The sequence below is a fragment of the Zosterops lateralis genome, assembly GCF_965231275.1.
Source record: "Zosterops lateralis genome assembly, chromosome: 5".
Classification (NCBI taxonomy): Eukaryota; Metazoa; Chordata; class Aves; order Passeriformes; family Zosteropidae; genus Zosterops; species Zosterops lateralis.
Window position 1 is genome coordinate 8,376,955 of NC_139766.1, and position 17,363 is coordinate 8,394,317.

General features: G+C 44.9%; 1 protein-coding gene across 6 annotated transcripts in view; it reads left to right on the forward strand.

Moving 5' to 3' along the window:
• FGFR3 (fibroblast growth factor receptor 3) overlaps positions 1-16,007 on the forward strand; it is a 55,538-nt gene extending 39,531 nt beyond the window's left edge. The window contains exons 7-17 of one of the 6 annotated variants that reach the window (XM_083861113.1): positions 1,059-1,209; positions 5,077-5,270; positions 6,122-6,267; positions 6,361-6,482; positions 7,647-7,757; positions 7,914-8,104; positions 8,797-8,919; positions 10,508-10,578; positions 11,998-12,135; positions 12,578-12,683; positions 12,777-16,007. In XM_083861113.1, coding sequence (XP_083717239.1) covers positions 1,059-1,209; positions 5,077-5,270; positions 6,122-6,267; positions 6,361-6,482; positions 7,647-7,757; positions 7,914-8,104; positions 8,797-8,919; positions 10,508-10,578; positions 11,998-12,135; positions 12,578-12,683; positions 12,777-12,941 — 1,518 coding nt within the window. In that variant the 3' untranslated portion in view covers positions 12,942-16,007. Of the gene's footprint in view, positions 1-1,058; positions 1,210-2,329; positions 2,475-5,076; positions 5,271-6,118; positions 6,268-6,360; positions 6,483-7,646; positions 7,758-7,913; positions 8,105-8,796; positions 8,920-10,507; positions 10,579-11,997; positions 12,136-12,577; positions 12,684-12,776 lie in introns of all 6 variants that reach the window. The other 5 variants (XM_083861114.1, XM_083861116.1, XM_083861115.1 and 2 more) reach the window with 5 other exon arrangements.
• Positions 16,008-17,363: the final 1,356 nt, after the last annotated feature.

Genomic DNA, 17,363 nt, shown 5'->3' on the forward strand with positions numbered 1-17,363 from the left:
AGGGGGGCTGGCAACACTGTGCCCAAGTTTTGTCAAAGGCTAAATTGTACATTCTGCATTGAAACATGCCCGGTTTAATTATAAACAAGGCAGCAACAGCAGGCAGGCACGTTTTCCCACTAGTCAGGGCAGACAGACTTGCACGTAAACCTTAGAGATGAGCTCAGGTCAAAACTGGTGATGTTTGTCATCAGACACGGACACTGGGCTCCTCTCTGGTACCTCCTCTGGGTTCAGTTCCTAATAACCTATCAGAGCTGCCTGCCCTGATGGTTTTAATGAGCTGCAAGTCATACGGGCAGGATCAGGCTTGGAAATGGAAGGCATCAAGACCAGGCTGGAGAGTGTAAGACCAAAACAGAGAAGAGAGTTGCTTTATTTTCATTTCCAGAACTGAAGCTTCTTCTGAGGCCACTTAAAACAGTTACACATTTTCAGCCAAAATAAAAACAACTGTTTAGTGTTTAGGGAAAAAGCTGGTGTGCTGTTGTGGCAGCACAGAAGAAGAGAAATAAACCCTTTGCTTAAAAGTCTGAAGTTTGTTTGATTTATATACACCACTTTATTTAGTAAAGAAGAGGCTCCTATAAGCAGTGGAAAAAATTACAGCTAATTTCTGAAAGGCAAAGTCAGCAGCGAGTTTCAGACCGCCACTGCTTATATTTTGTTTCCAAATTCTATTTTGGAATCTGATAATTGAAACAGTATTTGCTGAGCCGGGTTGCAAACACAAATCTCTGCTTAAGCCCTTTCTCTGGTGCTCCTGTCTGCAGAGTTACTGAGAAACCATAGCGCCTTTTACTGCTGTCAGATGGAGAAGGGGCAAACTGGTCTGATTTCAAAAAGAAATCTCATGTGTGAAGGGAAGGGAGCTCACCTGCACATGGTTGGGGGCCAAAGGCAACTTCTCTTCACCACCCAGGTCCTGGGTTAGGTGTCTGACCACAGGGTGAGCTGGGGATGTCAGCACAGCCGTGCACAGTCAATCCTAGCTGATGTAGGTGCGATGCAGCTATTGTTTGGTTTACTGAAGTTCAGGTTTCTGTCTATTCCTGCAGTCTTGGATCAGTAAAAACGCTGAAGCCGATGCTAACCTAAATCTGTTCAATGTGACAGAACAAGATGAAGGAGAATATCTGTGTAGAGCCAACAATTTCGTAGGCATAGCCGAAAAGCCATTTTGGCTCCACATTCGCAAACCAAAACCAGGTAAACCACAGACTCTGTCCCAAGGCCCTGGCAACTGCAAGAATGAGCTATAACATTTTTAAGAATCTAGTGATTAAAATTACTATTCATTTTGTATTATACCCTGTCAACTGACGCTGAATGGCTTTATCTTATTTTCTTGCTAATTTTTTTTTTTAACAAGACTGTAATGCCTATACAGCAATTGCCATGGAAAAATTCCCACAATAAAATGACTGTCAGATTTTGCTATCAACTCTTCATACTTTTATTCCTTTCCTTTCCTTTCCTTACAATTGAGTGCTGATAACAGAATTGCATGTTAATGACCTGTGATGCTCCAAGCTCTGGAAAACCAAACTGGTTTGAGTTTTTCATCTACAAAACTGAATTAATCAGTTCTGTCCCTTGGAGAAGTAATGGAGAAATAAATATCAACATTGGCTCATGCAAGCAAACGTTAACTATAGAGGAGAACAAGTCTCATGGGCTCTGGGGTTTGACTCCAGCCTAAAGGGTTTGATTGCTGGGTTATTTGGTGCCACTGCGGGAAGGTTCCTTACAGGCACCCTCTGGTTTTCAGCCAGACTTCTACTGCATTGTCAAGGTCTTTGTAATCAATATAAAGCTTTGAGATGCCCCCTGAAGAAATTCTAAAAAAATCTAGAATTCTATATTTTTCAATGAACTCATGAACCATAATGTTTGTATATTCCTCTGATCAGCACTTGAATCTTTCCCCACTACATCTCCCCTCCTTTCCCCTTTCTTTCTGTCTTTCCTCGTTTCCCATCTCTCTTTCCCCACACCTGTACTCACCTCACTAACCCAAAGTCAGTCATATTGTGAGGGCAATTTTTCATTTGGATGCTTTTGCTTGCATGCTTCTTTAGTGGGACAGAGTAAGAACCTGGTGAAGGGAACTTTTTTTTTTTTTTTTTTTTTTTGCTTTTGACTACAGGTTGCAGAGGGGAATGAATAAATAAATGTGGAAGATGGCCCATTGGAAAATAATAATTAAAAAAAAGAACCACCTTAATCTGCTTTTGAAATTTGCCTGTGGTGTCCTCACACTTGCTGGGAATGTGGCTTATTCTCTGTTTTCCCTCTTTCTATATGTGTGTGTTTTTTTTCCCCGTAGACGGCAGGTGTTAACACAACGGATAAGGAGCTAGAGATTCTGTACTTGCGAAATGTTACTTTTGAGGATGCTGGGGAATATACTTGTCTCGCAGGGAATTCTATTGGGTTCTCACATCACTCTGCTTGGCTGACGGTGCTACCAGGTATTTCCTTCTGTGCTGGCCTCTCCCTCCCTCTCCAGGATGCCTCAATGTTTTGCTTTAGAAATGCCAAGTTCCCGGAGACCGCCCCTTGCTTGGAGCAGGGGTGTTTTCCAGAGAGGCCTCTTCCCTGGGATTTGCTGCAGACCCCTGTTGCACACTTGCAGCTGACTCTGTTTGCATTGCATCTCAAAATTTAAATGATGGCAGTAATGATCCAGCAAAACACACAAAATCTTTTTTTTTTCTAATAACAGAGAGGTATTTACAGCCTCTTTGTTAGGACGGTTAAGTGCCAAAATAAGGAGCTTTGTCTTCTTACATTGACAGTGGGAGAAGAAAACCTCCCCATCAGATGATTCAGGGCACCTAAATTGGACATGAACTGTGGATCATCTTATGAAGGATCCTTTCTGTCTGACCTCATATCTTAACCTAAAATTAGATGCATAAGTGTCTGGTGTGAGTACACCCTTCCCTGCCTGTAGCATTATTTCCACTTCACGGATGAGCAGGCCAAGATAGCGATCTCAAACAGAAGGTCAAGGAGAGTCATCTGTAGGCAGAGCACAGGAGTCATGGCTCCCAGGGGCATTGCATGCTGCCTGCTCCAGCTGGGATCGATGAAAGCTGCAGTGGGCTTGAAACCCGAGGCCAGAGTGACCTCAATTTTGTGGTCCTTTCATGTGCAAAGCTCTTATTGACAATGAAGCCAGCACAGAATGTGCAACAGAGAGACCTCTTCTGCAAAAGGGGGAAAATGAGGCTGTGCTGCCCCTTCACCTGCTGAATCTGCCTCTGGCTCTCTGGCTACAGGGCAGGCTTGAGCATGGTCCAGGGAAGTACCAGCAGTATTCATATTAATCTCGTATGAGCTGTGCCTTGCAGACAGTGCAGAAGTAAACCTCAAAGTATGTTCAATGCACCCTTATTGAAAAGGCACCCAAAATCTCAAACAGCCCACTTTGATTCACACAGTCATAGACCACATTTGGGTCCATCTCACTACACATCTGTCTCAGGATGTGTTTAGGAACTGGAAACTTTGGCATTTCTAATCTTCACTTTATCTGTGCAGGTGATTGGGATGTAATCACTTTTACTGGGGCTTAAGAAGGTCTCCTCCACGCCCAGCCCTGCTGCCGGTGGGATCTGCTGATCTTTCCTGCTTATTTGCCAGCTCTTTGATAGTTGATCTGATCCTGTTTCTGTTTCTGACATCCACTGGATGAGAAAACATTTCTTTTAGTTAGAAGACTAATGTCTCTGTTATTTTCAGAATGTCACAATATTGTTTCCTCCGACTCATGCTCTGCTTTTACAGTTTTCATACCTCTTACTTATGCAAAAAATAAGCAGGAGAAAACCGACCAAAAATCACAAAGTAGAACTTTATTTTGAAGTCAAAGGCAGTGAAGGACAGCCGTCTGTGCAGCAGCAGGCCCCACAGAGAGAGTGCAGGGTACAGCCCACCTGGGGAACCTCAGCTTGTAGTGCCCTGTCCATGCTGCAGGAGGAGAGACAGGGAGCAGAGGGCAAGGCAGTGTGAGGAGAGCTGCAGCACCTGATCCCAGTGCCTGATCCCAGGAGACCTGGTACTCCTGTCTTGTGGGAGGAGATGACCATTTGGCAGGATCAGCCCCTTCACAGCTGGCACACAGGCTGGAGCAGCACCCAGTGTCACCCACAGCCCTTTCTCCAGTCCTCTGGTCACTGCCACCAAGTCCTTGAAACAGAGCCTGCTGCTGCCAGGAAAAGGCTCCTGCTGCTTGCTGAAGGGTCTGCTCAGCAATGGACACGATCCATTACTGAGCTAACCACACCAGCATGACTTCATTATAAAGCTTCTCACTGCTGACTGTCCCTCTGACGCCAGCACACCTTTGGGGGACAGAAAATCAGTCCCACCCATGCCTCCTTCCTCTAGTTGATGTGCCTGCCCTGAAAGGAACAAGGGGGAAAACACAGCTGACCTTTGTTGGTCTTTAAGAAGTCTTGTAAGCAGGTAGCCACTGCTGATGGGCTCATGCCACCACCCTCCTGGCTATCTCACCTCTCTGGGACAAACCTTCCAGCCTCTTTCCAGCAGAACTAAGTTTTTACTGAAAAATTAAGCAGATTTTTCTCTTGAGACTTTTTCCCTGTGTGATGCCTTACTGCTGGGTGCTGTTCAAGCTCCTTGGTCCCTCAGGGCAGGCACTGGTCTGGTGGAAATGTCTGCTGGAGAATCTGAATCAGCCAAGTGCAGAAAACCCCAGTCCTGCACATCCAAGGCATCCATCCACAATGTGTGGAGAGAGCAAGATCTGGGTCAGAGGGACAGCACATGGGAAGATGCCTTCAGCCTAGAGCAGTGGTTTTCAATCTGTGTGCTGGAGACTCTTAAAAAGACAAAGTAAAATTATCCCAAAAAGGGCAAACTGAATTAATGTTTTAGCTACAGCTGCAGGTGGAAAACCACTGGCCTGGGAGAGTCCCCTCACTGAAGTCACTGACATTGACATAGCTGAACAAGTCCTGCCCAAATTCTCTGTGCTCTTTGTGTGTAGTTGTGTGTGGGCAGCTGCCCACCCTGTCCTGACTGCCATCTCTTGTCACCCTGCAGCCGAGGAGCTCATGGAGATGGATGATTCAGGCTCAGTGTACACTGGCATTCTCAGTTATGGCACTGGCTTTTTCCTCCTTCTCCTGGTGCTGGTTACGGTGATTGTCTGGAGGATGAAAACACCAAACAAAAAGGCCATGAACACCCCCACTGTTCAGAAAGTCTCCAAATTCCCACTGAAGAGACAGGTAACAGAAAGTAGATACAAGATTCCTATTCCCCCCTATTTTATCCCTTTTGTTTTGTTTTCTTCCTTTTTGAAATTCTCTCTCTAGGTGAGAAGCTCCACCAGAAAAACAATGCCCAAGAGGGACATAATTTGGCTGCAGCCTAGAAGTGTGACCCCCTTTTATTTATTTCTATGCCAGTGGAGCTTTGGCTGAGGTGGCAGCTGACTCTGGCTCATAGTAGCCCCCACTCCTGTTGGCCTTACCCAGGAGGTTCTGGCAGTGCAGCTGTGAGTGGCACAGAAAGCACATCTGGCAGGGGAAGTCCAGTCCAGGCTCCCTGCAGGAGCAGGGATCTGGGGAGAAAGAGCACAGGTTGTCCTCATTCCTGCTTTCACAGATGTCCCTGGTGAGCCCAAAGCTGTTCTGTGGAGGTGGCAGAAGGTTCACTGTGCAGTTAGAGATGTTCTGCTGCATGAAATTGCAGAGGGGCAGGAGAAAAGGACACCATGTGAAACCCCACAGCGAGGGGTACAGATTTCAAGCTTTGGCTGCAAGCTCATGGTGGGCAGTGACAGTGCCAGGATGGGAGAAGTCACTTCATAGCCTGTATGGGCTGTGGAGATGGAACAGAACAACTGAATGGATTATACCTCCTGATGCTGGAGGGCACTGGCTGACCTGTCCCTCCTTTCCCCCACTAAACACTTGGCTATAAGTGCCTATATGAGTGGATTTCTCAAGGGTAGAAGTTAGAAGTTCCCAGAAATCTGTCAGTAGCCAAAGAGAGCTCCAACCTCCTCAGTGATCCATCTGTGGGCACTGCCTGCCCTGGAGATACAGTTGGCAATAACACTTCATTTGCTCTACCCAAGCAGGTGTCGCTGGAGTCCAACTCTTCCATGAATTCCAACACGCCCCTGGTCCGGATCACGCGCCTCTCCTCCAGCGATGGGCCAATGCTGGCCAACGTTTCCGAGCTGGAGCTGCCTCCAGATCCCAAGTGGGAATTGACTCGTTCTCGGTCAGTCAAAGCCACGGGTTGGGATCTCTGTGCCTGCTGGAAGTGTCCCCCACACCAGGACCCCCTAACATACCTGTTTGTTCCTCCCTCCAGTCTGACCCTGGGGAAGCCACTTGGCGAGGGGTGTTTTGGCCAAGTGGTGATGGCAGAAGCAATTGGGATTGACAAGGACAAGCCAAACAAGGCCATCACAGTTGCTGTCAAGATGTTGAAAGGTATGGGGAGTCCACAGAGGACAGAACAGCATATTGTGCTGGGATTTCCTCTCTTTGCCTTTCTTTTAAGTCTTTCATACAAACTAGGTACAACAAAGAGAAAGCAGGAACAACCTCTCTCCTCCCCTTTACCCACACAGCCTGGGGGTGAGGGCTGCGCTTGGAGAGCAGGCAAAAGGGCAAATCCCATCAGGAAGAGGGGCTGGGAATTAACCCAGTTCTCTGCCAAAGGATAATAGCATCCCTGACAAGAAGGGGAACCCCCTTCACTTCTAGCCAGCCCCATGAATCAGCCCACTCCTTACTCCTCCCCTAACCAGCACTGCCTGTTCTTCCAAAAGCTTGTGCAGCAACCTCAGTGGAGTTCACAGAATTTCAGGGGACAAACTCCTTCTTAAAGAACTTTTTCATGGAAGAAATTTGATCCCAGACACCTGAGAGGTTAAAGGGAGACCAGAAATGGGGTGCCTCTAGATAAGTCTCCGTTTCCCACCCTACCCTCAGACACAGTAACCACAAACAGCTGAGGATTCACCTGGAGCAAGCAGGGCAAGTGGGCAGCCTGGGCTTGAGGTTACATGGGGAGATATTCTAAAAAGATTTTATATTTCTTATCAGAAATAGGTTTGTTAAATCTACATTTCCTGCAGTCCTTTCTGAAGCTGGTTTTGTATATAGGAACATTTCCATCTTTCCAAACCAAAACATTCCTTTGGGGAGGTTTTCCCCAATTTTTCTACTTCTGTAGATAGGTTTTTCTGTTTTTGCAAAGAAATTGCATCTTTTCGTCCAAAAAATACATTCCCTCCCAACCCTGACCTTCTACCATCTGAGTGACAGAAATTATCAGAAAAGCAGAACAAAACATGCATTTTTGTTCTTTAATACTTGCAAAGATGAAACAGAAGATGAAAGGCATTATTGATTTCCATATGAACATTTACCTCCTCTCATTTGTTCTTTTGTCTTTTTTTGTTGCCATGGTAGTAGACTTTGTTTTTATTTTGATTGTTCTTCCCAAAGTAGAATAAACCCAAATACAGCCATATTCTGAGTATCCTTTCTCCATCAAAGCCCACATGGCTTCACAGCAGTTGTAACTATACCCTTAAACATGTACTTTCTTCCTGACATTTTTTTGCTTTCCTCCTCTACTTTCTCCAGATGATGCCACAGACAAAGACCTTTCTGACCTGGTCTCTGAGATGGAAATGATGAAAATGATTGGGAAGCACAAAAACATTATTAACCTCCTTGGTGCCTGCACACAGGATGGTACGTAGCAGAGCAGCCCGGTGCTAACAGCATTGTGGGAGACTCAGATTTCCCTGTCCCTTCTCTTTAATTACTCACTGGCTGCCCAAGGTGGCCCAGATGAGATTTGGGTGGTCAGCTCCTCCTCTGCTGGGTGCTGATGAGCTCTTCTTGCAGGACCACTCTATGTGTTGGTGGAATATGCGTCAAAGGGGAACTTGCGGGAATACCTCAGGGCACGTCGCCCACCTGGCATGGACTACTCCTTTGACACCTGCAAGCTGCCCGAGGAGCAGCTCACGTTTAAGGACCTGGTTTCCTGTGCCTACCAGGTGGCACGGGGCATGGAGTACCTGGCATCTCAGAAGGTGAGTTGAGAAACCTCATTTGGTAAAAGCCTTGGTCAAAGCCACGTGTTCAAAGGCAGGGAATGCTCTGTGTGTGGGACAACCCCAGGCCAAACATTGCAGGCTTCTCCCTTTAGAGGCCAAATTTTTCTAGATGAAGTATCTTGGAGTTTCGAAGCTGGGGGCTTCATCCATATGCAAAGTCCCCATTTGCTGCCTGCATTCCTGAACCATGCAGCTGTACAGCTGTCACCTGCAGGACCATTAAGCACCCACAAAATTCCTATAAAAGCACTAGCAAAACCCAGTAAGTCTATATTTGGGATACCTTAATTTGAAGATCTTTTTCCCCTCAAACATCATCCTGCACTCCTCTTCCTGGGGGAAACAGCACAGAAAAGCAGCTGCAGGTCCCAGTAAGCACCCACAAAGGGGGGGAGTTGGCTTTCTCACCCATGCATCCTGTGTGGAGAGAAAAGGCACGTGTGTGCCCGTGTGGGCTCCGAGGCTGCTGATGAGGTGTTGCTAAGAGGTGGTTCCCACTGATCAGGCACGGTGGGGCGGTGACACACAGAGCCAGGAGCTGAGCAGTGCCCACAGCTTTATGAGCCTGGGAGTCAATGAAACGGCAGCTCATAAACCACATGGTGCTGCTGGTTCCAGGCGCGAGCGGCTAACGAGCCCTTATTTATTGGCTTGCTCACCTTTCACAGTGCATTCATCGCGACTTGGCAGCCAGGAACGTGTTAGTCACTGAAGATAATGTGATGAAAATAGCTGATTTTGGCCTCGCTAGAGACGTTCACAACATTGACTATTACAAGAAAACCACCAATGTAAGTACAGAGCTGCCCAGCACACGCAGTTCTCCCTCTGGCAGGGAAGTCAGTCATCCCTGCAGCAAGTGGCCCTTGTCCCACATCTCCCTTTCTAGAGGGGCTTAGGAGGAAGAAATCTAACAGGGATTTCACCTGGTGAGGGACTGTAGATTGGCTGGTCCCAGAAGTCTATCCACCATCTGTTTTTTTCCTGACAGATCCTGGTCCTGCTAGTAGCTGGTTGTGAGGTTTCAGCTCTGGCCAGGATGCTTTAGACTAAGAGAAACTGAGGTTTCTCCCAAACAGGAATGCAGCCCTTTCCAGTCTGCTTTTCATAAAGGTCCCAAGGAGCCAACTTCTGTCTCACCAGAGCCTTTGACAGAGGAGTGTCACTTCTTGTATGCCTGGATCTACCTGTCTTTCATTCATTTCTCTCATTTTTACATCTGAGCTCCTTCACCCCACTGCCAAAAGTGAGAAGATGGTCCCAGACAAGCACTGAGGCCTGAAGTTGTTAACATTTTTCTCTAGAGATGAATTTACAAATGAAGGGCTGAGAGAAGCCCTGTGCCTTGGTTCAGAGCCTGCAGCAGATGTTGAGCCCTGAGGGAAAACCCCAACTAGGACAGAGTGAGGAGATGGCAGTGGAAGATTGAGGGCAGTGCAGAACCTGCACATCTTGGGATTGCAAGGGATTTAAATGTCCAAGCAGTCCTTTGAAGCCCACCATGTCCATATTGATCCACTTCAATTGCGTATCAGAAATCTTTCTTAATTGCCAGGATTTTTAAATCATAAATTAATAACAATTCTTGGGAATTTTAATCACAGATCAGATGTTTTTTTTTTTTTTTTGAGCTTGGGACAACTGAGAGCATAATCCCATTTGTATATCCTGTCTGTGTCCCATCTCTAGTTGTCTCCTTCAGTGAGACGGTGGGTGAGAAGACAAAGTTCCCCAATATCCAAATTATGGCTCAAGCACAAAACAGTACTTTCTGTCTCCCTCCAGGGGCCAAACAAAGTCCCAGAGAATTATGATTAATCTAGTCTTTCTCATCTTGTATTTCTCACATGACAGTCTCTGTTTATGACTCTGATGTAGGATGGGATCAGACCTCCTCCTTTAGCCTCTAGCAGGATCAGAATTTGTTTCTTAGAGGACCTGACCCTTGCCTTCACTCTTTGGAAGTTTCCCTTCAAGCTGAGCCTAAACTGCGTTTGGATTTGGAGTCAACTGTACTTTCCAGACAAAGAGACGGGAAGTGTTGTCCTGTTCTCTGCCACAGAGTTCACTGCATCTATGAACCTTGGATGCTGTTCCCATGCAAAGATTTAGATGCACTGATATGTTAAACCTGCCTTGGCAGTGAAATACAGTCCTGTACAGAGAGCATTTACTGCAAAGATTGTCAGCAAAGATCCAGGGATCAAGTGCTCTAATCTGTTTATATGTGGCCACTGCTGCTTTGCCCAGTGACCGGGAAGGCAGATGTGATTGTTAATGAAAATGTTTCAAACTGGATTAGAAAAGAAGATTCAGATGGTGCCGTTGTGGCTGGGGGAATATGCTGATGGGATGTTCCCATTGTCTTCCTAATTACAGGGTCGGCTGCCTGTGAAATGGATGGCTCCAGAGGCCTTGTTTGACCGGGTCTATACTCACCAGAGCGATGTGTAAGCAAATGCATACTTTAAAAAAAAATAAATAATAGGACAGAGAAAGCAACACCTATAGTATCTTACAGACAAAAGTACTGCTAAGCATGACCAGGGCTCATTCCCTGCTGGAGTGCCTGGGGATGCAAAAGTACAGGAATTGATTCCAAGCTGCATCTTCATGCACGTGGTTTTATTTTGCTGTTATCTGATTGCTTTCATCTGAGGCTCTCTAGGGAGCTCCTGAAAAATTACTGGAAAGCAGGCAACTATTTCTTATCCACTTTATAAATGAGGTGATTCATCCAGCAGTTGAAAAATACTGTACTAAAAGAACCTCATGAAAAAAAAAATTACCCTTGGGGTCCTCCACGCTTTGCCCCAGAGTTATACTTCAGTCAAGTATGTGGAATGAGCCTGATGTACCCTGTCTGCTGTTAGACTTGATCAAAGAATATTCAGCAAATGGTCTCAGATTAATTTTGCCATTTCATTTATTTTATTTTTTCTAATCCTATTTCATCTGTTTTAGTGCCTCTGCACAGTAAACAAGCATCAGAGCACTCCTTACATGTAAATCAGTAACACATCTGAATTTTGCAAGGGCTGAAGCAGCTCCACATGTACACTAGCTTTTATTGTAATATTTGATCAATAATGGCATTTTTATAGCCAGCCTGACTTCTCCCCTGAGCTCACTGCTTGCAACTGGACAAATGAGTCTTTTCTATTTCTGTATTTTTCAGATATTTTGGCTTTTATTAATCTTAAATCATAGTTTCCATGCTTAGGTAATGCTGCAGAGGGCATGACAGATAAATCAAAGCTAGAGAATGGGAGAGTGAGTGTGCGTGAAAGTGAAACAGAGACAGATAATCCCTGTTTTTAGAAAGAAAATGAAGAAGGCATAAGATATTTTTGAAAAAAAAGGACTTTTAACCAGAGCACAGCTGCAGGACTGAAGTGTGTAACATTAGTGCTTTGCTGATTTTTGTTGGGGTATTTTTCTCCCGGCTTGGCCAGTGAAATGAGTGTTGTAACAAGCAAGTTTTGGTATCAGCTTGCACAATTAGTGGCCTGTGGTTCCAAGCCTGCAATTCAGTGAAGCCGTGCATGAATAATTTGATTTGTTCCATTCAGTGGAGCTGGTGGAAGACCTAACAAAGAGCTGGCGGTGATAGATGGGCTGTCACCTATCTGATTAAATGCTCATTTCAATTTCAGACTTGGTGCCTGGGATTTCTTTGCTATTGAGTTGGATCAGCAGAGATCTCCAAGTAACTAGTAAAAATGGCCTAGGCAATTAGTCATGCTATTGATGACTTTGTTAGCTATGCATGGCTGCACAGAAATAAAGCCAAGCAAGGGGGATGGGATATGGGGGGGCTTGGAAAAAAAAACCTCATTGAATTTTAAAGATCTTTCTTTGGTTTCCAGCTGGTCTTTTGGAGTGCTACTATGGGAGATCTTCACTTTGGGAGGGTCTCCATACCCAGGAATTCCCGTTGAGGAACTCTTCAAGCTCTTGAAGGAAGGCCATCGGATGGACAAACCTGCAAACTGCACCCATGACTTGTGAGTGTGTGGTGGGGCCTGACCCTGGTCCACTCCCCATTCCCTCTGAGGCCAAACTCACCCTGCTGGGCTTTAGGGTCTAGGCTGTTGGGACATGCCCCCTGGGACATTGTGTGGCTATCTCCAGGTGGACTTTCCTCAGCCCATGGCTGCTGAGGGACATGCAGCACCTCCCCTCGCTGGGCAGGTGGCACTTGGGGCTGTAGCTCTGGAATGTCACCTTCAGGACAGGTCCTCCTCCTGCTCTGAGGGCACAGTCTTACATCAGATGATCAGTAATGAGGACCACTGCTCCACAAAACCCTCCTCTTTCCCCCAGCTGGCCATGGCTGAAGTTGTGTTGGCCACAGCTGTTCCTTCAGGCATTTTGGAGGTGGGTGGGCAGGCAGGTGGGTGTCGCTTGGCCTGACCACGTGTGGCTGTCCCCTGTCCCCGTGTGCAGGTACATGATCATGCGGGAGTGCTGGCACGCCGTCCCCTCGCAGCGACCCACCTTCAAGCAGCTGGTGGAAGACCTGGACAGGGTCCTCACCGTGACCTCCACCGATGTGAGTGCAGTGGGATGGGCGTGGGAGGGGTCACTTGGTCACACAGGGAACACTGATGACAGATGAGCACTGATGGCTTTGTCACCCTGGCAGGAGTACCTGGACCTCTCTGTGCCCTTCGAGCAGTACTCACCGGCCGGCCAGGACACCCACAGCACCTGCTCCTCAGGGGATGACTCGGTCTTTGCACATGACCTGCTGCCCGACGAGCCCTGCCTGCCCAAGCACCCACCCTGCAACGGCGTCATCCGGACGTGAGGACCCCCAGGGCACGTGGACAGACGGACAGATGGGCAGGTGGGCAGTGTGCCCATGGAGGCGCGAGTGAGGGGCGCCGAGCATGAAACCGTAGTGAAGGATCTTCCAGTGGAACTGTGTGATGGTGCCTGGAGATTTGTGTTGTCGACAAGCTGTTCAGGGTAAAAAAAAAAAAAATCAACTTTTTTTTTTATAAGATTTTTTTTTCTTTTTTTTTTTCCCTATTGCTGTATGAAAAGTCAAGAAGCACTGTTTGGCCTGAAGGAACTAATCTCTTGCCAAGATGACCTATCCTAGATGATTTTTTTCTTTTTGTTCGTTTGTTTTTGGTTTGTTTTTTTTTTGTTTACTTTTCATTTTGTTAGGGATTTTTCTTTACCACGCAGAATGTTGAACCTGGGGGTTGCTGACCTCCCAGCCTCCGTGCTTGTGTTCTGAGTGCCAGAGTAACCATTCTGTGCCTGCAATACGAAGAAAAGAGAAAAAGAAATCTTCCTTTAAAAAAAAAAAAAAGAAAAAAAGAGAAACACACGCAAAAAAAAAAAAAAAAAAAAGGTGTTAAGAATGTGGAAATTCTTCGCTTATGCAATCTGTACATGAACCTTTTTGGTGGAGCCGAAAAGCCACGTTGCCTGCAGGGATTCATATATTTATAAAAATATCTATATTTTTGTTGTCGTCGTTTTTATAGCTTCATGATCGTACTACCCAGCTACATAGAAGGAATCCTTTTTGGAAGAAGAGAAAACAGAGCTAAGTGAAATGCAAGTTGACATGGAGAAATGAAAGTAAAAAATAGTGAAAAGAGATGGTCAAGTCATCTGAAGTGTCAGCACCTTGGCCCTTGCACGGGGCTGGGAGCGACGGGTCCGTGCCAAGGCAGGAGCAAGCAGAGCCCAGGGATGGGCAGAGACCCTGTGGGGTCCCTGGGGAGCAGAGCATCACCTACCTGAGAGCAGAAGGTGCCCTCAAACCTGGCTCCTGGGTGCCCACACTGCATCTCAAGTCACACCCTGACCATGAAGAACAGCCAATTGCGGGGGGAAAAAGTAATAAATCTTGTTTTTGGGGTTTGCCTGTTCTTGCTTGCCAAGGGTGAGAGGGGGGAGCAGCTCCTCCATGCACCCCTCACACCAGAGGTTTGGCTCCATCTACGTGCAGTGACTTGGAGAAAAGTTACGGGTACCTGTAGGCAAGAGCCTTTAACTTATATCAAAAAGGTTTATTCCAGAGAATCTGTGTATATATCTATAAATATATCGTGTATATATATAAATAAATATATTAAAAGAAAAGAATGTATAATACTAATGCAACATAAAGCAGTACTGAGAGAGAGAGTCTCAAAATACAAGCATTGCGATCTAGGATATACTGATCTGGGCAAAAGAAAAGATGTTTTTGATTGTTTTATATCTTCACAGTTTTGTTTTAAAAATTGTACCTTAACATGTATATTTGTAAAGTTATTTATAGACATTAACATATCTGTTCATTGGTTTAAATAGCATAGTGTTACTGTAAACTTTAAATTTCACCAAACTTAAGGGTGTTTTTTTTAACTTATTAAAAATGGAGAAAAAATATATTAATCAAGTTTTTCCTTTGTGTTTATGGAAAATATTGAAAGAATGTATAGATGTACAGTCCTTTAACAAATTACATTTAATGTTATAAATATATATATGTATTCATTAAAAAAATATTAGTTTATCCTGGATTGCAGTGAGCAAAGGTAAGTTTATTTTTCAATACATCACCAGTGGTTAAAACCAAGCAAATAGCAGCAGAAAGATGATTTTTACATATTTCAGAAAAACAGGGCCAAGAATTCTTCCATCAGTTTAACCACTGTGCATTAAGGGGGTGTGGGTGTTTATTTTTCTATTTTCAAATGAAGGTATTCTTTGTGGTCGGTTTAATAACAAGTATGCAGCAAAGTGAAATGTTGACTTTGGATGGTGCAGGGTAGGGTTTTTTTTCTCCCCTTTGCCAATACTGTTGTATTTTGGGCTCCAGAAATGCCATGTGAGCAAAATAGTGACACTGTTTGCAGGAGAGCTGCTACAGCTGCATATTTCTTTTGCATCTAACACATTGGAAAGTGCCAGTGATGCCTGATTTTTGGTGTTTAGAATGCTGTGCTGTTTTGTTCCTCAATGCCAGATAGCTGTGTAAAAGCACAGGAGTGAACGAAAGAATGTTAGCATGGATCAAGCTGACAGTGGGGGAGGTTTGGGCTGAGGATTTTTTGTGGGTGGGTTGTTTTTTTGGTTTTTTTGGGGTTTTTTTTGTCCAGAAGACTTCGTTATGTACTGCCAGAAAGAGGCAAAGCAAATTGCATCCTGAATTCTTTCTTTTCATTTTTCTCTGGTGCATATTGCATATCAATGTTGCAGAATAACAGGATGACAACATCTCATTTAAAGATTTTTTTTTTTCTTCTTAGAGCCACAGAATCCTTATCCTAAAATAAATAATTTATAGTTTGAGGTTACTTCAGTGGAAGTTTGAGAAGGTAGATTTCTATAGATTTTTGTTTTGTTGGAATAAAAAAAAAAGAATTTTTTGGTATTTTCTTACAAATGTCTGCTAATTGTGTACATTCCAAGTACTCGAAGCAAAGAGTTTTCCTGTACTGAAAAAAGAAAATGTACAAAACTGTGCATGGTTTTAAATGTTACTAGATATTATAAATATATATATAATTTATTGAGTTTTTACAAGATGTATCTGTTGTAGACTTGTTGACTTTAACATTTCTTATTCAATGCTTATATAGTTTTATAGCCTGAACTATTATCTTTAAAAGCTTAAAAAAAATTAAAAGTTCCAATTTTGTTACATTTTATACTGTTGATGTTACAATCCACAGGTTTGCATAGTGTGATTTTTGCAATGAGCAACTCTGTTCAGTTTATTTTAATACTGTACTTCTGTGCCTGACAGCTGCAGCTGTCAAAGGTGTGAGATGAACACTAAATAAAACTATTCTGCTTTTGTTAACATGGGAAACTTACTTCTACCAGAAAAAAAAATAAACAAGTTGATAAATTTTGAGGTTTATTCCCAGTTGTGAGGGTCCTTTGCAAAGCTAAGTGTTTCAGGCACTGGGACTTGTAGTGCCAGGAAAGTTTAATTTTCGTAGTGCTGCTTTGTGAGTCCTGGCCAGTTCAGGTTTTGTATTTGTAATAAATTTATAACATTTTGGTTGAAGGGCAGTATTCTATATTTGTTAGTGGGTGTATTTATAGCCACACAAGCCCTTGTGTTAACAGAGGTGTCAGCCCTGGCTTTTGGGAGGGAGCTCAGTAAAATCTGGTTTTGCTGGTAGCAGATGATGCAGAGGATGTTGCAGCTTGGGAAACTTTGGGCCAATCCTACCAGCACTTTCACATAAACTGATTTCTACAAGTGATCCTGTTGAACTGCATCCCAGACACCTGCATCTTGGCATGCAAGTTTGCCTACCTATGTACAGCCTGCCTACAGTAGCAAACCTTTGTGTTTTGAGTAGCTGGGCATGGAAAGGCATGCAACCAAGGAGGTTGTATCTGTGGCACTGGGACTGGCACCAGCACTGTTCCGTCCTAGACTTAAAAAAAAAAATTAAAAAATACATGGGAAATTCAGGTCATTTCCTTGCTGTTGTAAGAAAAGACTCTATTCTTTTAGCACTACTGTGTTGTGAGAGGAGTCTTGCCACCTGAAATGAGTTGTTTCCATGTTTTAAAGACACAGTTTGGTGGCCAGCCCTGAGCCCTGCCCCAGCAGGAGCAGCAAGGGCCAGAGGACAAGCCCTGGCCATCCAGGGCTGCAGGCAGAGTGTGACTAAATGGCCTTTTGCTCATGGCTCATGAGGAGCTTCATGGGGCAGGGTAGTGAGGATGTTGTGCACCATTTGCCACCACCAGGACTGGAAAAGCAGGAGAGGGCCAGATCCTTCTGCAGTGAGCTGTGGTGCATAGCACACCTGTGCTTGAAAGCTTTCCCAATAAAAGTCTGCTGGGCAAACAGAGAGCACAGAAGTCAGTCACAAAGAGGAAAGTCTATCCTGGTGCAGTGGCTGACCTGCACATGGCGCTGGCTTGGTGTTTGCTTTCCCTCTTGGGTTTCATGATGTCATTCTTCCTCTGCTGGCTTTCACCCACAGCCGTGTTTGCTTGTGGCCTAGGGAGGAGAGGGTAATATTTTACTTTAATTGCCCTACAATGCATCCAGTTCTAAGCTCAGGATGAATATTTGGCTGCAGCGTGTGATGTGCATTGAGCAACGCACAAAACAACCTCAAGGAAAATTTGCAAATTTACTTGGTTGGGCTGTGTGACTGAGTGAACATCCCAGAGTAGCTCATCTCCACTTCAGTGGCTGCAGCCTTCCACCCAAACCCAAAATGTCCTTTACACATGAAAGAGTTATTTT